The sequence below is a fragment of the Columba livia genome, chromosome 3 (genome assembly GCF_036013475.1).
Source record: "Columba livia isolate bColLiv1 breed racing homer chromosome 3, bColLiv1.pat.W.v2, whole genome shotgun sequence".
NCBI classification, from domain to species: Eukaryota; Metazoa; Chordata; class Aves; order Columbiformes; family Columbidae; genus Columba; species Columba livia.
This window is the reverse complement of record NC_088604.1, coordinates 26762879-26786737: the sequence shown is the minus strand read 5'-3', so window position 1 is coordinate 26786737 and position 23859 is coordinate 26762879. Positions and strand designations below refer to the sequence as shown.

Sequence of the window (23859 nt, the reverse complement as noted above, 5' to 3'; positions counted from 1 at the left end):
TGCAAACAAAGAGCAATATACCTGTTGGAACTATTTACAAAGTTAGCAGCAGATTTGAAAGAGTGAAATTCCTTGTACAGCACACTTCATACAGGAATGAAGGAGTGTTAAATTACACCATTACACGAGCAAAATCATATAGTACCCATACATTTTATGAGTTCTTCCAGCTAGAAGGATCATATGATTAACTAAAATATGATTGAGATGTAGTTACATACAGTACCTTTTAATACTTCACTATTTTTAGGGTTTGATCTTTTATTTGAATGCAGACATTAAGATGAGGGCAAACAGTGTGCATGCACCATTGATATCCTGTGTAGGCCTTAGTATTCCATTGTGTACATTCTGGTCCACTTAAAAACTTATAAGGGAGCTCTTTAAACAGAGAGATGCAATGCCATCTCAATTTCTTAAGTTTCTTTGACGTGTTGAGTTTTTTTTTCCTTCTACCTTTCTACCGTACTGATTCCTGGGGGTCAGATGTTTTATTTATGCTTAGCTTTGAATCTTATTAACAAAAGTACGTTACTGAAATTGGACAAATTACTCAAAATACATGTTGCTGCAGAATCAACCTTCCAAATAATTGAGAAAAAAAAATACTTCTAAACTCTTCACTTTCTTTGGAAATGTTCCTCTCTGAAAGAGATTGCATAGTCATTTGTTAAGGACTATGGTGCAGTGCATATTTCTCAAATAATGCCCATGTTAACTGTAGTCCTGTAATTAATTGTGCCCTTATTAAATGTAGTCCTATTTAAATTGCATTAATTGGAGAATGCTCTCATAAGGGTATAAATGTTAACATTATTAAAGAAAAAAAAAAAAATCAGAGTTCTTACATGAATGTTGTGCAATTCTGGTGCTGGCTTTGTCGTCTTTGGCTTTTCTTGCCTCTGGACAAACTGTAGCACTAACAACGTGAATCTTTGTGCATCGTGGAGTGGAGCATATGGATGGAAATAGCTCATGTTTGGTGATAAGCAGCCATTATAACTGAGGATTTAGTATGACTAATAATGCTAATGGTATCCAGGATAAAAAAATGAAACCAAGAACACAAATTGAAACAAGGATCAAGAAACCTGTGAATGCCAAGAGGCTTCACGTTCTTCAAGAGCAAATGGAATCTTTTAAACTCTCATGAGTTTGTCTGCTCTGAATCTCCAGGACTGCTTTTTTGGAAATCAAATGCCCCCATCTTCCCTCCTTCTCTACCTTCTGGCAGCCTACTAAGTCTTTGGTGGCTTCTTCGAAGATAACCTAAGTAGGTTTCCAGTATCAAAGTGATTTGATGGGTTTTTTTCTTTGTAATCAGGGTAACAAATCAGAAAATGAATAATCCTTTTCAAAAGAGAAATGATTTTTTTTTTCTTCTGGGATCAGACCTCTGAAGCCTATGATTGTTCCAAGATTGTCTTCCGTACCAGCCTTTTTTCCTAACTCTTACTATTGACTTTAAGAATGCACAGAATTAGGAAAGAATAAGATCCTTTCCATGATATCTCAGTTTAATTCATATGCTGTCATGCCCAGAGCTTACCAGAGGAGAGTGAACTCCAGCAATCTGTGAAGTCAGCTGAAGCCTTTCAACATTTGGGATGTAATGAAGCTGTTGAATTCAGAGAGGAAAACACGCCTAATGAAAGCATGGTGGATGTGGAATATTTGCAAAAAGATAACTCTTCCAGTAAACCTAAACACACAGAAAATAAATTGGAAATTGACAGAAGAAAACTAGATGTAGCCAGATGTGATAAAACCAAAAGTGATAGAACATTAAAGCAATTTTTAAATGTCAGTGGTCAAGAAAGTAGCACTAGTGGCAACAGAGTAAACAAGCTACATACAGAGCAAGAGAGTTTAATTGGTTTTGATAATCAAACTAAAGAAGAAGAAAATGGTAGGAAAGATCATCTTGTTTCAGTGGAAGTCTGTCTGAGTAAGAGTAATGGTCCTGGTGAAATGCTAAATGAGCAAATTGTTAATGGAGAGAGGCAGAAAACAGGAGGAGTATCAAAGAAGTTACCTGAAATGGAAATGATACACAAAAGCACAGGAAAAGATTGTTCAAGAAAGGCAAGGAGTGATGTTCCAACAAAGGAAGAATGTGAGATGCAATTAGAAACCAATTTTGAGCCAACAACAAAAAAAGATGTAGTTACTCCAAAATCTGGAAAGCATGCTGTGGATATTAGCCCTTACAAGGAGCAACATTTTTCACCAAGAACGCATTTTGAATGTCAGCACAGAGAGCATTGCTTTGCAGAAAGTAATAACCATAATACTTTAAACTCTTCAGAGTTTCAAGCATGTGATGAGAAAGGCAACTCTATTTCAGGTGTAAGTGATGCAACACCTTCAGAGAAAATTGCATCCTCTTTCAGAGAGCTAGCAGCACACAATGAAAGCAAAAAACCACCATTAAATTTGCTATCTGTGAGCAATCCAGGCATTTCTGGTAGTGTTGAAAGGGACACAAACAAACTGCACAGAGCATCTCTGGATAAATGTTGCTTCATAGCAGAAAATGAAACACAAGAAAAAACAAATTTAAATCCAAATGAAGCCAAGAGTACAATGCGAGAAATGTTGGCTGTTACTTCAGGAAATATTTCAGGGAATCAGTATGCGGCAAAAGTCTCTGAATCTTATCCATTAGATTTTGAAGTGTCACCTGTACAGAGTGATCCAGGTTTAGGTATGGAATTGTTAGGAAATGCTGGTGATTTACATGCAAATATAGCCCTCTCAGAGACTAATTTTGAAGGAGAGGATTGTTTTCCATTATCAGAACATGGATTAGCAAAAGAACTTTTGAGTCATGATGAGAAAGTAAATGAGAAGAGAATATCAGAGGGTAAAATTTGTGGCTTGGACAATATAAGTGGGAAGAAGCAGAGTGGAGAAGACAAGTTAAAACAGGGTCAGAAATGTAAAGATTTATTGCTAGTTGCAGAAATGAACAGTACAGATAAGGGTCATAGCACAAAGGTACCTCGAAAAAACACTGAACTCCAGAAAACGTTCTGTGAAAAAACAGGGAAAAAAGCCTCACTTGAAAAAAAAGAAAAGCCAAAAAAAAGAGACAATGATAATGAAGAGAGAAGGAGAACAACTCATTTTAAGGTACCGCAGTTTTTATGCAGTGCAACCAAAACAGTTGATTTAAGAATGATTCTAAATCAATTTAAATCAACATTTGAATCTCCAAGCCTATCAAGGTCAAGTGATTTAAAGTTGATTGAATATAATGTAAACAATGAATATGCTAATGATATTAATTACTTCGCATTTTGAGATGCTTACATTTTAAAAGTTTTATTTATTTTTGTTTATTTTGTATCACTATCTAATTATCATCCCTTTTTCCACCCAGCTGATGCTCAGCCATGTTGATTAGAAATAATGAAAGCTAACAAGATACAGTTTGTGACTGTGTCTGTATCTTTAGTTCTTCTTTTTCAAGCATGAACATTAGATTTTGTGTCTATGGGAACATGAAAGGAGATCTGATAAGAAACCAATTTAACTGTTTTTTTATCTGTTGGGGCCTGCTCAAAGTTGTGACATAGGGGAAATATGGAGAGGAACTGAAGAAGCTGCCTTTGCATTAACCTTTTAGGAAATAAGTTTCATATATCATCTGAAAAATCAAGTAGAACTTGTAAATTTGAACTAAATCAACACTTTGTTTATTTGAAATGTTGCTGTAATTACCCTTCATGCCATGTTTGTATGATCATAGGAATATAGGTGTGTTCTTACCTCATGTTAGCTCACATTTGGTAACTAACGGCATAATAATGCTAATGAAGACAAGGTATGTCTGGTTTCAGCCATATTTTTACTGGTGAGTACATGTCTTGCTTATAAGAGTTTCCCTTGATCTGCCAGCATAGGGTGACTTCTAGCCAACTGGTTTTCACGGGGATTCTCCTTATTGCCATGTTTGTACTTCTAAACTGTGTGTACACTGCAGAAGAGTTGTGCTCTTACCAGTGCCCCAGCTGAACCAGTGGGAGCACTGAGACTGTGGAGCACGCTGCGCAGCATAGATGTACTGGGGTTAAGATACTGCTTTCTTCTGGAACCCATGCATCTTGGCTCTAAATCTAGATACTGTTTCGTTTCTTGGAGGGGATTTCCAAACTTTGCTTGTGTTATTTGTGCTTGCAAGCATAAAATCTGTCTTCTGTTCCCTGCTGAACTGATCCAGAAATGGCAGGCCACTTTTTCCTTAGGAATTCTTCCACCTAGTGTTTGGCTCACTGTTTGCTCTACCTATTTGTTTGGAGAAAAAGCACATGCAAGCTGTTGTTTGAAACTGCTTACCGCTAAGAGGCATCTGACTGAAGTGAGAGGCTTCAGGACTTCTTCGCTTTGTGGAAATCTTTCTGAAGGGTTTCCTATTTGGCTAACAGTAACTTCCTGAAGCTTACTGTGTCAAGACAAGGTGATGGTGGTGGGAACTGCTCATCCTACTTTCTGGACATACCGTTTATATATGAGTAAGTATTTTCCATTCTGCTTTTCAAAGAGCCTAATACATTTCGAAGCTGTATTACAAGTGTACATTCCAACTTGTCTTGTTCTTTTGCAGATTTTAAAGAATAAGGAAGCATCAGTGCGGGTGGCATATTCAGATCTAATGGCACAACAAAAAAGCACAATTGATGAGAACAGAAGACTCATGGGAAAGGTAAAAACACTTGAGGAAATGTTGGAGGACATGAAGAAACAAAAAATCCAAGTGGAACAGGAGCTCCCTAAAGTGAGGGAAGCTGCGGAAAAAGAGCGGAAGAAGCAGCAAAAGGACATGGAAGACATCTGTCTGCAGAAGACCAAGGCTGAGCAAGAGGCAAAGCAGTGTCGTATAGATCTGGAGACCATTGAGAAAGAGAAAGCAGATGCGGAGCAGGAGTTGGAGAGTGTAAGGCAGCTTGTTTTTCAGGCAGAGACTCAAAGGAGTATACTGGAAGAAAACCTCCGTGCTTTTCGAAATCAAATAGAAGAAATTACCTTTACCAGAAGAAACCTTGAAGATCATCTAAGAAGAAAAGATACTAATCTTCATGATTTAGAGCAAGAAAAAAAAACCTTAATGCAAGAGCTGAAGAAGAAAACAGAAGGAGAGGAGAAACTTATGAAACTGATTAAGCAAATGGAACAAGATCTTGAATTCAAAGGAAATCTATCAGAAATAAAGCTGCAAGAAAAAGAGAAAACTGAAACCAGAAGGAAGATTGTTGAAGGCAGGTACTCTATAACTAGAGAAACTTCCCTGCCAACTTTCACGGCTGGGCAAGGCAGCCACTGTAGGCCTGATTATGAAATTACCGGTTTCCAGAAGAAACAAGAAGATAAAAAAGTAGAAGAGCTTAAACAGAAGATAGATGAGCTAACCCTTGCTAACAAAAAAGCAGATAAAACTATCAAAGACCTCAAATATGAACTGAATGAAATTGAACTTCAGAAATCATCAACAGAAGAAAAGTCTCGTTTATTAAAAGAAAAACTAGATAAGGTCAATAGTGACCTTAAATGCCTAAAAATTAAGTTGGAGGAAAAAGACCGAGTAGAGCAGGGGTATTTGCAACGGTTGAAAGAACTGGACAAGCAGCTACATAGAACCACAGGTAAAGCTGAAGAGGTGATGCAAGAAGCCATAGATCTTAAGAAAATTAAGATGAACTATCAGGAGGAGCTGAAATCTCTTCAGCAAGAAAAGACACAGCTAAAAAGAGAATTAGATGAATTAACTAGATCACAGACAAAAACTGAAATCACTATCAAACATTTAAATTCACAAATCAGTTCTCTTCAAAAGGAGAAGCTGGCAGCCGAACACAGAACACAGTCATGCAAAGGAGAAGCAAATAATCTTCAAGACCAATATAAGAAAGTTCAAGAACAGTTGCTTCAAAAAATTGAAGTAGAGAAAGAAAACCAGCAGGAAATTCAGATGCTGAAGAATGAATTAGCCAAAAGTCATCAGGTGTCAGAAACATTGAAACAAAAGATAGAGGAGCTTAACACATGGAATACTGAAACAAAACTACTGATGAAGCAAATTCAGTCTGAATCAGAGAAGATTACTTTGGAAAAACAAAGTATTCAGAGGAAGAATGATGCGTTAAAAGCCCTAGCAGATGGTTTCAAAGAGCAACTTCGTACGACAAATGAACAATTGCATAAGCAAACAATAATGGAGCAAGAATTCATATGTAAAATCAAAAGCCTAGAAGTTGATCTAGCAAAAGCAAAAGACTTAGCTAGTGAGTATAAACAAAAATGTGATAAACAAAGTGCTTCCACCATAACCATTGATCGGGAGGTTAAAAATCTAAATGCCCAAATTAATGCTCTAAGTATGGAAAAGAGAATGAATGAGCAGAAGGTACAATTGCAACAAGCTCATATACAAGAGCTCAGTAGTAAATTAAAAAAGCTACAGGATGAACTCCATCAGAAGACGCTGGATGAACAAATGGCACGCAAGAAGATGATTCTGTTTCAGGAAGAATCCATTAAGTTTAAACACTCTGCAGAGGAATTTAGGAAAAAAGTTGAAAAATTACTAGAATCCCATAGCATCACAGAAAAAGACATTTCTGGCATAAAGCTAGAATGTGTTGCCCTGCAGCAGGAGAAGCAAATGGCTGAGGAAAACATCAGGTTTTTCAAGATACAAATGGAAGATCTGCAAGAAAGGCTTAGAAAATGTCACGACCAGCTCCAGCAAGGGAAGCGGGCTGAAATGGAGTATCACCAGAAGTGCAGGAAACTTGAGGAAGAATTGGAAGTGCAGAGGCGCACGGTTGAGAGCTTGAAGCAAAAAGTGGACCTGCAGGTCAAGGAGAGTGAACACAGGTTTCTTTTGTTTCAGAATGAACTTCAGCAAAATAATAAACTCCAAGATTCTGGATTTAAATTGAGCTGTGAGAGAAGAGGGAATGATTTCAATTACCTGAGTGACACTGCAGCTAGAGAATTTGAGCAGCTTTCTCCACATGCAAAACCCAGCTCACCTCTGTTAAGGCGCAAACAGGAGAGATCAGGTTTTAAATCTGATCAAATAGAAGAAAATACCTTGTATGTGAGTGCTGATGATACGATACCGAGAGAGGTGCAGTTTCAGATGTCAAGAACAAATCAATCACTAGCAGAAGACGCAAACCCACAATCTTATACAGAATTTGTTTCTCAAACGAGTACACAGTTCCAGATAACTTTTGATAAAGCAAACCAAATCTCTGAAACATCTGAGAGGGACAAATTGAGAAACAGGAACCTACACAGTTCCAGACAAACTATTAGACATGAAGAAGACGTGAAACATGAATTAGGAGTGGTAAAACTGCATCCCTTGGAGGTACACGCTAAGTTTTGTGAGAGTTTGCCTTCCTAATGCTAGTTTTTACTATTCTGTTTTGTTTGTGTTTAGTTATGCTTTATCACTATTCTGTATTCTCTCTGATGTTTCTTGCCTTGGTGAAGGGAACCACTTCAGTCTCACATGGCACAAAAAGCTTTTCATTGGTCCTTTGTAGCAGGTTTACTAATTTATAAGAAACACATTATTTTAGAAGTTTTTGTTGGAAATGGGAATTCACATACACCATTGTATCATTATTGGTTAAAATAAGCTTTGAGTAATGGAACAGATTTCATATAGTGACAAAAACCAGTTTTTGTTGCTTAGTCTAGTCATATTCCTGTTATTGAATAATTATTTGGAATACACTTTAAAATACAAATACACTTTAAAACTCTAGCTATCTGTATTTCTCTGCTCTCCAATGCTAGTAGCCGTTCTCCTTTCTGACTTACATTCAAGTTCTCCCTTTGGTTTTTCTGGTGGTGGATTTAGGAGTGAATTATGTACAGCATAATTCTGCAGACGGATTTCTCACTCTCTCAAAAAATTCCTATTTACAGATAGTGAAGAACAAGCAGTATGACATGCATGTTGAAGTCACAACATTAAACCAAGAAAATGACAAGACTTTTGGTAATGAAGAGAGGATGTTTGAGGGATACAAAACATCCGAAGGGTTTAGGAGAGAAGACTTTGCAAAGATTAGCTCTTTCTTAGGGGAAGAGATTTTGAAAACTGTTGATGATGCTACTCAGTTGGATAATTTTACAGAGGAATATGATGATATTAAATTTCAAGGTCTTAGACGTGATGTAACTGCCAGACAGTTGGCTGAAGTAAAACTTCTAGACAGGCTCACAATTGAGCAGCTCCATTCAGGGCAGAAAACTATTGACGCGGTTCAGAAAAGTCTTGAAAAATTTTTAACTAAACCTACAGCTATAGCTGGGCTGTACCTTGAATCCAGCAAGGAGATCATCTCTTTTGCTTTAGCAGCAAAGAAAAGAATCATTGGAAAAGCATTGGCAGTAGCGTTTTTAGAGGCGCAAGCAGCTACTGGTTTCATTATTGATCCCACAACAGGTCAGAAATTCTCTGTTGATGATTCTGTCATTAGAGGACTTGCAGATAATGAATTTAAGAATAGACTGCTTGAGGCAGAGAAAGCTGTTTTGGGCTATTGCTGTTCTGGGAAAGTGATCTCTGTGTATCAGGCTATGGAAGCTCGGCTCTTAGAAAGACAGAAAGGTAAAAATATCCTTGAGGCTCAAATTGCAAGTGGAGGGGTCATTGATCCTATAAGAAGTGTTCGAGTTCCTCCAGAAACCGCCGTGCAGCTTGGCTTGCTGAATAACACAATTTTAAAATTTTTGCATGAACCTTCTAGTAATGCAAAATGCTTTCACAATCCAAATAACAGGAAAGCTATGTACTACTGTGATTTGCTGAAAATGTGTTTGTTCAGTGTAAGCAGTCAATGCTTTCTGCTTCCAGTTGGTGAGAGGAAAATAAGCAGCCCGTCAGCAGAGAAGAGTCATAAAATTTCTGTAGTAGATGTCAAAACAGGAGCTGAAATGACTTCATATGAGGCTTATAAAAAAAATTGTGTTGATAAAGCTACGTATCTTGAGCTTTCCAAACAGGAGTTTGATTGGAGGGAGTCTACGTGTTTTGACTCTGATGGGAATTCTTTTCTTTTGCTTACAGATCTTAAAACCGGTGTACAGTTTAATATCGAGGAGGCCTTAAATCAGGGTAGAATTTGTACAGCATTGGTCAATAAATATAAGGAGGGTTTAATCACAGCTAATGAGTTGGGTGATATTTTAGTTAGCAGTTCCCAGCCAAATAAAGATTTAAACAGTCCTATTGCAGGGTTTTGGCTTTCTGAAACCAATGAAAGAATTCCAGTTTTAAAAGCCTCTCGCAAAAACTTGGTAGATAGAGTTACTGCCCTCCGGTGTCTTGAAGCTCAGGTTAGTACAGGAGGCATAATTGACCCATTTACTGGGAAAAAGTACAGTGTTTCAGAAGCTTTGCAAAGGGAGTTAATCGATGACGGTTGTGTCAAGCAAATCCAGCAGTGTGAGCTGATCTTTACTGGCATCATCCACCCTGTAAGGAACACGGTGATGTCAGCTGTAGAAGCCATGCATTTAAATGCCGTAGACAAAGAAATGGGTATGCGCTGCCTGGAGTATCAGTACCTGACTGGTGGGTTGGTGGATCCAAAGTCTCATTGCAGATTGACAATGGAAGATGCGATTAAGAATGGTGTTATTGATGCTGTCACAGCTACGAAGATGAAAGATGAAAACTCGTATGTTAAGGTTATAACATGCCCCAAAACAAAGAAGAAGATAACCTACAAAGAAGCTTTAGAGAGAGCTGTTTTTGATTGCCACACTGGGCTGCGATTGTTAGAAGCGGCTCAGCCCCTGAAAACAGGAATTTCCAGTCTCTACTATAATTCATAATGGAACGAAGAGATTAGTACTCATTTTTGGGACCTGCTTTAAAACCCAGTGAAGTCAAGGAAAATATCTGTGGTGACCTTTATGGAAAACTATAACTGGTGTTGTGTAATGTAATTGTGAGTTGCTCTAAAACTAGTTAGTATAAACCATGAAACCTGGAATTGGATGTTATTTGTTATAAAGTTGAAATTTTTAGATAAACTTAGGCAGATTCCTAATTTCAAAATGCAGACTGTGGGGTCAGGCTTTACCTGAAGGCCTTATCTGACATTTTAAGATAGCATATGTAAGCACTATAAATTGCAAGTTATACTGATGTTGCTAAAGTTAACATTAGTGCAGCATGGGGAGATTTCAGTGAGACAAGAATCAGATTTTTATATTAAAAATCAAAGTAGGTGTCCACTTTGTTGATGAAGACAGCACAGTATTCCATGTGGCCTGATTACTTAGTTTAATATTACAGATTAGTTTGCAGATATAATTTACTTTTAAAAAGTGGCAAACAAGTATACAAGGGTTAAATCTGTGGTCCAGTAAACATACGTGTAAATAACTTCTCTCACACTGGCATTTTGTTTAAAATTAATGGGCTACTCACATGATAAAGTTACATATCCTAGTTTTTTCTCTCACTTCAGGTAACTTTTTTTAAAAAATTGTTTTCATGCTCTAAGAGGCAAATGAATCACATTCACATATCAAGTAAAAAAATAAAGATTGAAATAATTTTTTTTTTTCATTTTTGTTTGCAATGCAAGGAAGGACTTGAGCATGTTTTCTAAGTATTGATAAATTTCAAACTACTAACAGGTTGTACCACTGTAAAAAAAATATATATATATTTTTTTTCCTGTGCAGAAAAAGATGAAATGTCTCAGAATTTTACTTGTATTGTTCTTGTTTCTGTAGACACAAAAGCAGTGTATTCTTCCTGATTGTAATTTAGGAATCCATGTGCATAGCTTGCAATATCTTATGCTGGCTGTACTTATCTACACCTGAGGGTAATGCAAAGGCAGCAATTCAGAGATACTTTATATGCAAATGGTTAGATTTTATTTGCTGAGTAATGGCTGGGAAGCTGTGCTTTTTCTTAATATCAATCATTTTAAAATGAATGTATGTGTCTATGAATAAGCACCATAATCATGATTATGAATTATTTGAGGAATTCTTTTGTTCATGTCTATAATTATGTGGCATTTTTGTTCCTACATCAAAGTGTCATAGTAATGCATGTGGCGATAAATAAAAAGAAATCACTTTGTGTGGTAATAGTGCCATTGCAGTAGAATTGTGTTTCTATGGATGCTAATGTTAAATACTCCAACAATTTATGTTTACGTATTTTTTTACGATTTGCGGTGCTCATCAGAAGTCAATGGAAGAAGAAAAGAAGGAACATGTTGAGAAAGCTGGGGATTTACTGAAATGGGTGTCAAACCTCAGCAAGACACTCAGCAAAGAAGGAGGAGAAAAGGCTGAAAAGACAGATGTGCCTAAGCAGCAGGTACACATCTGTCTTAGTAAAATACCACTTCCTCTTTTTAGCTTTATGTGTTGATTAAAATGACCATCCACATTTTACTAAAGATATAATTCCACCTTTGGTTGTGAGTTGAGGGCTGGATAAATGTACACCAATGTTTACGGACACAAACATGGTACTCAGGAAAAATTGCAAGCTGCTTTTTACAGGCTTGACATGTGACATATTCTGACACTGCAAAATGTCAGTTTGAGAAGCTCAACCCTGCAGACCATAACTCAGCCTTAGTAGAGGGCCAGTGCATCCTGGCAAGACAGCACGTTGTAGGTCTGTCCCCTTGGCCTGAAGTAGTTCAGTGAATAAATCCAGTAACTTCCACTGTGGCACTGGGAAGGAGGGGCCTGAGGTCCAGGTGTCTTTTCGTTCACCTTTAAAAAGTTATTTTTGAGGGGTTCTCATATGGGATAGTCAAAATGTGGTCTTGGGGAATACAGCAGTTGTTGACTGAGCCCTCTTTATCATCACATGAGTCCACAGGCTGCCAGAGTGTTCCATCTTCACACCTTTGTGTGCAACGGGTACATTGTTGTTGTGTACAGTTGTCACTCTGACCATAGATTTCCATCTGTGAAGTTTCCTAGGTCTAACAGCACCCCTGGTAGACTTGGCCCACAAAATAGCTTGGTGACACCTAGAAAGATGTCAGTAGATGAAGGTCTACCTGCACACTGAGGAGCAGAGAAGCAGAGCAGTGTCTTTTCCACATCCCTTGGTACAGGGCTGGATGTGTGGTCATGCAAACACTACTTTGGCCCTACTGGCAGGCTGTTCCTGCCATTTTGTTTTGGTCATGTGTGCTGGTTAGAGCCACTGGAGCAGCATGGCCGTGAATCAAGCTTGCTGTTGGGCAGGTCAGCAGTCCTGCAGTCCCGATGGCCCCTGGCCCCAGCACACCACTTGGTCATAGAGAATCATTGCTAGTTCTGTAACTGAGCTTGTCCTTGTGTCTGCAGAAGGAAGATTGGTAAATCACTAGTAGTTAGGATCAGGATTTGCAGAAGCATTCAACACTAGTCTTTTTCTGTCCTTGTTAATGACAACAGTGCAAATCTATGTCAGTATTGGGCCAGTGCTCAACTCCTTAGAGCTTACCTCAGCACCTATGGGTGGCATCACCCCCTTCAGCGTGAGCCCTCAGTGAGTAACCTGTGAGTTAGACCCCTTGGCTTCCTCCAGCGTGTGGGAGATGGGCATTTGCTGAGGGTGTTTCCTTCCCTTTTGAAACACCCTGGCAATGTAGTGGCATCATCCAAAGGTGCCTGGTTTTGTGTTTCCATTGACTAGCACAGGTGGCTTGACAAGTTTTGTAGAAACACGTAGACTAGTGATTTGATAGCTAGTGTTAGCTGTGGGGTGTAGCCATGGCATGCGTGGAGAAGCTGGCGCCAGTACTGACGAGGTGTAGGCAGCACCTGCAGCGAGGCCAATTCCACTAGCAAAGTGGAGCTCATGACCCCACCTGCTACCTCAGCCTGCCCATGTTGCCTTCTTGTGCAGTGCATACAGTGCCTGCTCTCTTGGGTTCTGCCCAAGCAGCACAAGTGGTGGCATTGTGGCTTGCTGCTGGTGATTGCACTATTCAAGACTGCGCTCAGGCCCTTTGGTGCAGTGCACCCAGGGGCAGAATCGGTGGTGTCCAGAGACAGGTGAACACAGAGCCAAACAACCTTGATGGAGTTCTCTTAGCACAGACATTGTATGTATCTTGGGCTTGCTAATGACATCCTAGACTGCCCTTTGATATTTTGCCTTTTTTTATCCCAAAAGACTGCAGGCAGTTTCTCACAAAAGTTAAAAGATAACACAGAAGTGATAACATCGAGAGTATTGATAAATAATTCATTTTTTCAAGTGTCTGACATTGCATTTGTCTCATCATTAAATTGCATGAAGGTTCCTGGCCTTTTGATATGTTTTTTTTTAAAGTTTTCTCTCATCTTAGTGAGCAACTTCTTGAACATGACCATTATACATGTATCTTTATAAACCTGGTTTAAACTGTACCAACTATAAGAAGTGGTTTTAAATGATTGGTTAATTTTCAAACAAATAAATTCCATTTGTCTTACCGAATAGTTTTCTAATACAACTTATTTAGCAAAGAGGCATAACACAATGACTTATCCATCTGTAAATGATGCAATTTCATAATAAATAATACTTCTCTAAGAGTGGCAGATATTTGAAGGAAAAAAAAATGAGTTATTTTACTATTGAGTTTGGTCCCAGATAGAAATACCATATATATGTGCATAGTTAAGTCTTGAACATGGGTTGTTTATTTTGCAGATTTCCCTGGATGAAATTTCAACCAAGAAAGAACAAATAGCTGAAGCTCTGCAGACTACTCAGTCATTTTTAGCTAAGCACAGTGACAAGTATGCCATTTTATATTTTTTGAACAATGTAATTAATTGAATCGGTACATACTCTTTGCTTAAAAAGAAATCCTCTCCTCATTTTAGTTTCACTTACATTTCATGTACAAATATATCAAATTTTTTTGTTAGTCTTGTTATCTTCTCTTCCCGTTTGGGAAGCTTGATGCTTTTTATGTCAAGAATCTGGCTGTGGTCAGCTTAAAAACATCAGATGTTAATTTTTGTGACTTCAAATGAAAATTACTAAATTAGGAGTAAATTAACACTTGTACTATATGTCACAAGTTTGTTTCATCTGTATTTGAAATGAGACTGTTTAAGATCTTAAGTGGAAGACAAGAGGTTCCACTTAAATTTGAGAAGAAACTTCTTCTCAGAGAGGGTGGCAGAACACTGGAACAGGCTGCCCAGGGGGGTTGTGGAGTCTCCTTCTCTGGAGACATTCAAAACCCACCTGGACACCTTCCTGTGTGACCTCATCTAGGTGTTCCTGCTCCGGCAGGGGGATTGGACTGGATGATCTTTTGAGGTCCTTTCCAATCCCTGACATTCTGTGATTAAATTGCTGAGATATAACTCCTTGCTAGCTGTGTTACCTGTCTTGACTGGTACTCTGTAAATAAAGGCTCATGCAAACGTTAAATGCTTTAGCAATAATTCAACATAAATTCTAGTGTAGTTTATTTTCCTGAATAACTACAAGCAGATTGTAGCTTTCCTGAACATCCTAGTTAATTAGGCTACATTTTTTCCAGACTGCTTTTACCAGTTTCCCACCCCCCCGCCTCGCCTTTTATAAGGGGGTAAGCAGATCAGTCCCTGCAGGTTACAAATTACTCAAAAGGATCTTCTTCCATTTTTATTTTCTTCTTAATAGAATGACAGACGAAGAGAGAAATGAAATGGAAAAGCAAGTCAGATCCCTCCAGGAGAGCTACAGCTTGTTATCCAATGAAGCTTTGAAGCAGCTGCAGGAGGAACAGTATCTGGGTGATGAAAAGATGGAAGAAAAGGTAACAAGACTGAAACTTAGATTTCAGTCTCTTGTGAGATTTACTGCATGGTTTGGGAACCACAAATGATCAGTAAAAGAAGAAGCTGCAATTAACAGTGTGTAAAGGAGCTTGAGGTTTAATTGACGGAAGGTTTTTGTATTTGCTATGGAATACTGTGTGTGACCTCACCTGTGCATATGAACATTCTGCTCATCAGATTTTTTTTATGAGGAGTCTTAATAATGTGTGCCTTGCATGAAGAAAGATAAATCATTCATCTCTTAACTCTTCTCTTCAAAGCCATTCTTTGACTGCTAGATAAGTCTGTGTTTCTGCTGCAAAAATGACACCATAAAATAACATGTTAATCTCTCCCATATATCACTCAGAAATGTTCTAGAAAAGATCTGCTTTCAGTTTTTCTTAAAGTTTATCTGGATATGAAAATGTGAGCACTTAATGTGATTAGCTCTGAGACACTACAAATACGTTTGTTAATGGATTTTAAATATGGTATTCTCAAAAATTACGTTGCAAAAAAGTGTTCTCATCTACACAGAGACAGTGTCTGTGTAATTAGTTCAAATAATGTTGCCAAACTGACTTCATGCTTTCCATGCAAACTAAATGCAATATTTGGTGATGGAGTATCTTATTCCATATTGTTGAGCGTATAAACGAAAGTGCTGTATGCTGTAAACATGAATAGCATGGTTGTTTTGAATCACGTACTGTTTCTGAATATTCTAACCTTTCACAGACATTTAGAGCATGAAAATTTGCCTTTCAGGTATATGTTCTATTTGCTCACTCTGCAATCATTTCTTCTATTGACTTTCACTAACCCTATTTATGTGTGCAAAGCATAGGTTTTCAATTCACAGATGCATGTGATTTAAAATCTTTTATCACATCGTGTGCTGTTGAATGAATGACATAGATCACTTGCGCATTTGAGCTGCTAACATTCACAGCATTCCTCCAGGCCTGGTAAGTACATGTTTTTATGATTACCATGCATTCAAAAGAAAATGTGAAATACAGAGCCTGAAAATAGTGACAGCTTTTCTTTTATATTCCTTTCTAGGTGAATAAAGTCATTGCTGGTGTCATTGACCAAACAACTGGACAAGTCCTTTCGGTCTTTCAGTCTATTTTAAAAGGTTTTATTGACTATGACACTGGAATTAGATTGCTTGAGAATCAGCTGATCCTTTCTGGAATAATTTCTCCAGAATTAGGAGTATGTTATGATTTGGAAGAAGCTAAAGCTCATGGCTTGATTGATGAGCAGACTCTGTCACAGTTGCAGGAATTAAGTAGTTCAAAGAAGCTTATTTCAGAATCAACACTATCAAATATTCCAGTTGTGTCAGCTTTACAACAAGGTCTAATTTCAGAAGCTTTGGCTATCAAAATTCTTGAGAATCAGCTTTCAAGTGGGCACTTGATTTTACCATCTACTGGCGAAAACCTGACTTTGCAGACTGCTTTCCAGAGAAACCTGATTACTCCAACATTATATAAAAAGCTTTTGGAAAGACAAGACACATGTAAAGATCTCATAGACCCAAACTGTGCTGAGAAGATTTCGCTTGAACAGATGCTTCATAGAAGCATAATACATGAAGAAACAGGATTAAGACTCCTACCTGTAAAACCACAAGAAAAAGGCAGAATCATGTTCAAATGTGGAAGGAAGATAACTATTTTGAGGGCAGCCCATGAAGGGCTCATTGATCGGGAAACAATGTTCAGGCTACTGGGTGCTCAGTTAGTGTCGGGAGGTTTAATTGATCCTGACTCAGGGAAGCGAATGACTGTGGAAGAGGCCATGAGACAAGGGCTGATAGATCAGGACACTGCTTGTGGGATCCTCACACATCAGGTTCAGACTGGTGGAATCCTTTGTCCAAATTCAGGAGAGCGCTTGACTGTTGATGAAGCTGTGCAGTGCAACTTGATATCATCTACCAGTGCTCTGCTGGTATTAGAAGCACAGAGAGGCTTTGTTGGACTGATTTTTCCTCACACTGGTGAAATATTCCCCATATCAACATCTTTGCACCAAGAGATGATAACAAATGAGCTGGCATTCAAAATACTAAATAATAGACAGAAAATAGCTGCACTTTACATTCCAGAAACTTGTGAAATAGTCAGTCTAGATGAGGCTGCACAATCAGGGATAGTAGATATTAATACTGTATCTGTTTTGACCAATGTGACTTTACCAGATGAAATGCCCAATGTAGAAGAATTAGAGTCCCCTTGTAAAAATGCTGCAAGGTGGTTATCAATATATGAATTCTTGCCATCTGTATGTCCTGACCGTGAGGAGGAACACGAAGATTCTGGCACAGAAGACCCTGTATGTCGTAATTTAGATCAAGCTAAGAAATTATTCATGTCTTATCTGATGGTAAATAGTTATATGGATGCAAACACTGGAGGAAGACTTTTATTATATGATGGACAGCTGCAAGAAGCCATCAATATGTTGCTGGAAGGTGATGGTGCTGCATGCAATGCTGATGTGTCAGAAATGGAGTTTCGTAACAAGTGTATAAGCCCAAAAGGACTTAAGCTAAAATCAGCTGGCAGTGTCCACTTTAATAATGTTATGGGCAGTGTTCAGGGTGATTGTTCAGGTGCTGAGAATGTGTCTAATAACAGGAAATTAAATCAGTCTGAAGATTTGGGCAATTACATATCTTTACAGGGAGAAGATCTCCATGTGTGTAGACCAGGTGTTTGCAATGCTATTGGTACTGAGCAATCAGAATATACACAGTTGTCAACTAATCCTACAGAGCTTAGAAAAATAGTAAGTAGCACTCAAAATTCCATGAACAGAAATGCACTCAGAGGTTTCCTGGAGGTTTCTGAGTGGACAGAACTGTGTAAGCATAACAAGCAGAAGGCAAATTCAGAAAACCTTGAAGGATATCTTCCAAATGATGCAAATCCAAATCTGATTTCAGAAACAGAGGAGGAGACTTGTATGGCAGACAGTCTGCCTAATGAAAAAAGGAATGATAAAATCTTACAAAATTCCTTGGGTGTGAATGATTTGTCAGATAATGAAACCTGGAGAGAGCTGGAAATGTGCACAAAATATGAGCCTCACATTCAGCAAGCTGAAAATAGCACAGCGATACTGGATAGCAGCAGGAAAGAGGATTTCCAGAGAAGTCTTGGTTCATGTGTAAGTGCAGATACTAAATACATACTTCCAGAAGAATTGGTTCATCTATGTGGCAACACGCTACAGTTTGAAGACAATGGGTATAGTGAGCAACCTCTTCAAGACTACACTGATTTACATAACAGGCCATCCCTGGAGGACTATCTTTATATACATGGCAGGCCATCCTTGGAGGATTGTACTGATTTGCGGAGTAAGCTGTGTCTGCAAGATAGTGGAGACATGCGCTGCAGTCCTTTGTTGGATGGTGACACTGTTATACAGAGTGGACCACCCGTGGGGAACAGCAACAGCATGGCACAAGGGCTAGCAGCAGAAGAAAGCAGTCAGTTCAGCCAGTTACTGCCGTGTGACAGTAGTTCTGACTCATCAGTAGAAGGGAGTGATGGCATCCCACAGTTTGAAAGGAACTGCTTGCAGCATGAATGTGGCGAGGTAACCTCTGAAGAGAGCAGCTCTCAGTTTGATGATGGTGACGATGATGCCTATGAAACACCTCAGGTTGGTGATGATGATAGTGATGTATATGATACTCCCCAAATTGATGATGATGATTCTTATGGCACTCCTCAAGGTGATGATGGTGTTGATACCTTGCATTTGGGGGATGATGATACACCAGAGACAGAATTATCTAGAACATCAGTTCCATTGGGTTTTTCACAAGAGAAGAGTGGTCTAATAACCCTGAGAGAAGACACTGGTTCTTTTCAAGAACTTGCAACTAACTCTGGAGAGGGTGTCTGTGTAAATCTGACAGGCCCAACTGAGAGCATAAATATAGTTTCTGCAAGTGTTGAAGCTGTGGAAAGAATCCCTGAGGAGGAAAGGGAAAGAAAAGAGAGCTTTGGAGAGAAGGAGCAAAAGTTACCAGTTACACTGGAGACCGAAGGAAGAAAGGAGGGAGGCCTTACTTCTTTACAGAAGTATGAAGCAGAAGTACAAAACAGAAATGAGGAAGATGAAATGAAACCAGAAAGTGACTCTGAAGATGAATCTGAAGGAACATGGGAGGAGGAAGATTATGAGGAGGATTATGATAGTTATGATGACTCTGACACTGATTCTGAGAGTGATGAAGAAATGGGTGTTTTTAACGCACACCATCAATGTATAAACAAAGGTGACCAACTGTTAATTTCGTTAGGAGACATAGAAGATGACAATGAAAATAATCAGAATATTGATGACTGTTGCTATCCTTCAGGCCACAAGACAGGGTATACTTTGCAGTTCCAGTCTAACTATGAAAATGGAAAACTATCCTCAGGAAAATGTGAATTTGCATCAAGTGTTCCTGAGGAAAGATCTATTGGTCTTACAAATGAAGAAGACAGACAGCAGCAAACAGAAAATAAATATGGGACTTGTATCAGAAGTAAACACATGTCAGAAGATACTACTGGGCCTATTCAGTCTGAAAATATCTTTGATACTAAATGGATGTCCCGTAAGTATGAAGAAGATAATAAAACACTGCCTAATGTTCCAAGCTTTCAGCTTCTTGATGATACTGTGACATCTGACATTGGTGCAGCAGCCTTCATAATTACAAAAAAACCTACTGACGATGGTGAAAGTACTCGGACAAGTTCATCCCAAATGGACAGTAAATTTCTTATGGATATGCCTTCTGTGAGTGATGGTGATAGTTCTCTCAGTGATCAAGTACATCCACTCAACAGCAGGAAGTATGATCAAATAGGAAGAGATTTTGAAATTCCTACAGAAAAGAAAGCTAGAGTAAATATTATGGAGGAATGTGATATCGTGGGGCTAAGTGGAAGTCCCATTCAGATGGAAAGCCTTGGGGAAATATTTGATGCATCAGTAATTAAAGCTGATGGAGAAACTCCTGTTTCAAGTAAGGAAAAAGCAAATGTTGATCAAGCTTTGTTTAATGTTGGATGTGATGTGGAATCAGGTGAACTTAAGAGAGATTTTAACATTTCCACTTCTTTAAAAGTATATGCCACAAACATAAAAGAAGGTAGCCATTCAGAATTGGTTAAAACTGAATCCTGTTGCTTTGAGGACAGGGAAAGAAGGGAAAAGGGTAGACAGAATGAAAAGGATTTTCTGCTAAATAGAGATGAAATGCATTCAAGTGAATTTAACACTTATTCTTTTCCCTCAACTGATAGAGTGAAACTAAAGGAAATGAGTATAACTACAGAAACAGGGAGAGTTATCTGTCAAAATACTAATAATGTTCTTGAAGGCTTTTCAGAAAACGAGAGGAGCAATGATACTGAATTTTCCCCCGTAAAAGCAGATGCTTTAGGAAGTATTGAGGATGCCAAAGAATCAGGGGATGGGAGTGTCCCGCTGAAAAACACAAAGGGAGAAAATGTCATGGCCTGTGAGACCCCTTCCCTTGGAAATGGTTTCAAAAAACAAAGGTCCATGGAGTCATTAGAAAAGGAAATGGGACCCTGCAAAGATTTTCCAGTAAAGGAATGTATTTCACAATCACCAGAAATGTCTGACACAATAATGGAAGACTTAAAGAATGTATTACAAAGGAAATTGAAAACGGGACATGTTTGTAAACAGGAGGGTGAACCCCTCAGTTACTCCGATACCAAAATTTTAATGGAAAGTTTACTTAAAATGGTGAGAAGCACCCAGCTTGGGAGTGACATATCTAGTGAATCAAATCTCAAGCAAATCAGTAATGCTGTTAGAACTGCATTAACGGTTACCACACCGTGTCCACAGCCCAAGGACAGTGATGCTCTTTCATCCCTTTGGCCTGATTGCAGAAGTCCTGATCTTCTTCGTGATATTCTGAAGCAGGAATCCTGCAAGCAAAAGATGGATGATCCAAGTGAAAGAAAGAGCAAAACAGGCGTGAAAGCTCCTCTTCCAAAACTTACTACTTCTGAGCTTCTGGAGATTTTTCAAATCTCACCTGGAGCTGAAAGTGCAAGCAAGTTAGAGGAGCTGATAAGTGGTTTGCTTACAAGCTCACAGATTGCTGGTATCGCCACAGAACAGGAGGGTAAAGGCAAAGTAGATGGGCTTTGTACTCTTTTCTCAACAGAACAATCAGAGTTTGGATCAGAAATTGCTAAAGAGAAAAGACTGGCAGATGACACAGACTTTGCTTGGAAAAGTGACCAGGAGCTTGGGAAGATAGAGAGCTTGGCCAAAGGCTTTACTGAGCCTCTTCTTGAAACTAAAGCAGCCATCCTGGGAGACACCCCACCTAGCACGGTAAGTAACAACTGTGTTGAAGGAATTGTATGAATCCTTCCAAGTGCTGGAGACAACAAATAAACTGAAAAATGGTTGAAATAAAATTATAAACTTGAAATAAATTATAATTAAAACAAGTACTTCTATTGTTTGTTTTCAAGTCTGTCAGTTTGGAAAAGCTTTTCTTATTGTTAAAACTCATTTTCAGGTCAATGGAGTACAGCAATGTTTAAAGTTAACAGAGAAAATGCAAGAGCATTTGGCGGTGCTTCAAGATATGAAAAGCCAACTAGATAACCAGCAGCCTATTAGTAACAACCTGGAAATACTAAAAGATGAACTAGAACAACTAGAGGTAAGAACTGTATTCTTAATGCTTGTGCTTCAGTGATGGTTGCTAGAAAGAGCCTTTAGATTAAAAAAAAAAAAAGAGAGATTTCAAAGATAATTAAAGTAATTCAGATTTAAATGTCTTTCTTGCTCAGCAATTTAATGCTTTTTGTATATATTCTCTTTGCAGTCCTTTGAATCAGGACTGGCTACCTTTGCAATTATCCTAAAGAAGGACATGAAGTTGACAGAAGAGTTTTTAAAGTTTTGTCACAGGGATATTCCTGAAGAGAAACTTAAAGAGCTAAAGATAAGCTATGATTGTTTGCGGGAAGCATTTTTGGTTGTCTGTGAAACATCTTCAAAACGAGCAAAACAAATAGTCTGTGCTGTTGACTTGGAAATGGTACGTTTTTATCAGTGTACGTTTTTGTCTTGGTTTTTTTCAAGGCAATTCGGCTAAAAAGAAGGGATTTGATTTTGCTTTATTTTGTTTTATCTTAGTATAAAAATACATTTATGGTTTTATTTCATATCATAAAAAATGTGACTAGGCTCCAGGGACACAAATAAATATACAACTTCCCTTTCTAGTCTAAGCTTGCAGAATCACACCAGCAACTTCTAAGCAAACTGCAGAGATTTTCAGACTGGATTGCAGAACACCATGAAACTATAAATGACTTCATAGTGAATAGTAATGGCATAGAAGAGATCAAGAAAAGTTTACAGCTACTTAAAGTAAGTGTCCTTTATGGCATGTGTTGGTACTTCTGCCAAATGTTACTACTTATTATGAAGTATTAGCTAGAGCTAGATTTTGTATACCTGTACATTAACCTCTATCACTTAAACAGACAGCTAGAACTAATTACTTAGGAAGACAACTACTTGATTTGCTTTTTATCTTGAAAAAAATTTTGATAGAGTTTGGCTTACTAAGAAAGCTATTTGTTCTGCTTACATTTGTTGCAATAAAATCTGACCCCTTTTGGAAATCTAATTTATACTGCACATGTTTCAGTGATTAAAATTGGATCTTTCTGCATAAGATCCAGAATCTTTACTGAAGTTTCTTTACCTTCCAAATCAATTATGCGTGAGAACGGAACATGGGGAAAAAGAAAAAGCCTCTTCATTACACACTCCATGAAATGAATAATGAAAAACAGATCAAGTTTTTAGTAAAGTTCATGTGTGAATGATAAAAACGCCATTATTTTACTGTGCTATATTAGGGTTCCAGTATGCATGATAATGTCATAGGGGCTGCACAGTGTGTAACTATGGGCAGAATTTGCCACACTGCTGGAAATGGGGCTTCTTGCTGTGGAATTAAGAATAGGAATGCTTTCAAGTAAATATTTAACATTTCTGGGTCTTCAAATGTAGAACCTAGAAATGTTAAACCTAGACTGTAAATTTTTCAGAACTGAAGGTCATCCAATTTTCAGACATTCATGAGAGAGCAAAGAAATAGAGATGTTCAAGGTTTTCTTGTCTACTGCTTGGACTGGGACTGACCCAGAACAAACCATGCTCAAATTCAAATGCCATATCTGAATGTGTCAGAATGATTCTGACCCAGAGTTTTGATTTATTGTGGCTAAACTGTCTCTGAAAAACATTTTGGAACAGAGCTAAGAGAAGAGGGTAGTAATACTTGTGTTGTATTTTGTACTGAATTTGTCTTCTTTGCTAGTCATTGCCTTCTCTTCATTTACAGAACAGTGCTGCAGAGCTTGGCAGTAAAAAAATGCAACTGGAATCCACTGCGTTCGATATTCAGTTCTTCATTTCTGAACATGCCCAAGATCTTTCTCCTAATCAGAGCAAACAGCTACTGAGGCTCTTAAATACCACCCAGAAATCTTTTCAGGAAGTACAGGAAGCGATAATATCTCAAGTGGAAACTTTAGAGACTCAGTTGCAGGCAGCGCAAGAGCTGGGTGATCAGAAGGTTTGCCTTTCTGTGTAAATGTGTGCTGAGCAGTTTTGTCTATGGACAAGGAATTTTAATACCAGCATGCACTATGAAACATATTCCTATATTCTCAGTTTTACTACAGATACGTTCATAGTACTACAAAGATGGTATTGAGCAAGTTTGGTGAAATGTCCTTTTTGTCTCTCCTTGATACAGTCACAATACAGCATGTTAATAGGTTATGGACAGACACAGTTTTGGGCTTTAAGATCTGTTCAGCCTGAGGTGACCAAGTCTGCTCTTCCTAGCAATGAGAGAAATTTACTTGAGGTGTTTGTTTAGCAGCTATATCAATAACTAAAGCAGTGATCTCTTTTGACTGCATCTGTATTCATCAATGA

At 38.2% G+C, this 23859-nt stretch overlaps 1 protein-coding gene across 42 annotated transcripts in view; it reads left to right on the top strand.

The window, feature by feature from the left end:
• DST (dystonin) overlaps nucleotides 1-23859 on the top strand; it is a 307340-nt gene that overhangs the window by 177009 nt on the left and 106472 nt on the right. For 23 of the 42 annotated variants that reach the window (XM_065056139.1, XM_065056174.1, XM_065056141.1 and 20 more), the window contains 9 exons: nucleotides 1543-3135; nucleotides 11243-11377; nucleotides 13706-13794; nucleotides 14675-14810; nucleotides 15880-21219; nucleotides 21410-21556; nucleotides 21722-21937; nucleotides 22126-22272; nucleotides 23258-23491. In XM_065056139.1, coding sequence (XP_064912211.1) covers nucleotides 1543-3135; nucleotides 11243-11377; nucleotides 13706-13794; nucleotides 14675-14810; nucleotides 15880-21219; nucleotides 21410-21556; nucleotides 21722-21937; nucleotides 22126-22272; nucleotides 23258-23491 — 8037 coding nt within the window. Of the gene's footprint in view, nucleotides 1-1542; nucleotides 3136-4609; nucleotides 7382-7947; nucleotides 11143-11242; nucleotides 11378-13705; nucleotides 13795-14674; nucleotides 14811-15879; nucleotides 21220-21409; nucleotides 21557-21721; nucleotides 21938-22125; nucleotides 22273-23257; nucleotides 23492-23859 lie in introns of those variants that run through there. The other 19 variants (XM_065056154.1, XM_065056171.1, XM_065056170.1 and 16 more) reach the window with 4 other exon arrangements.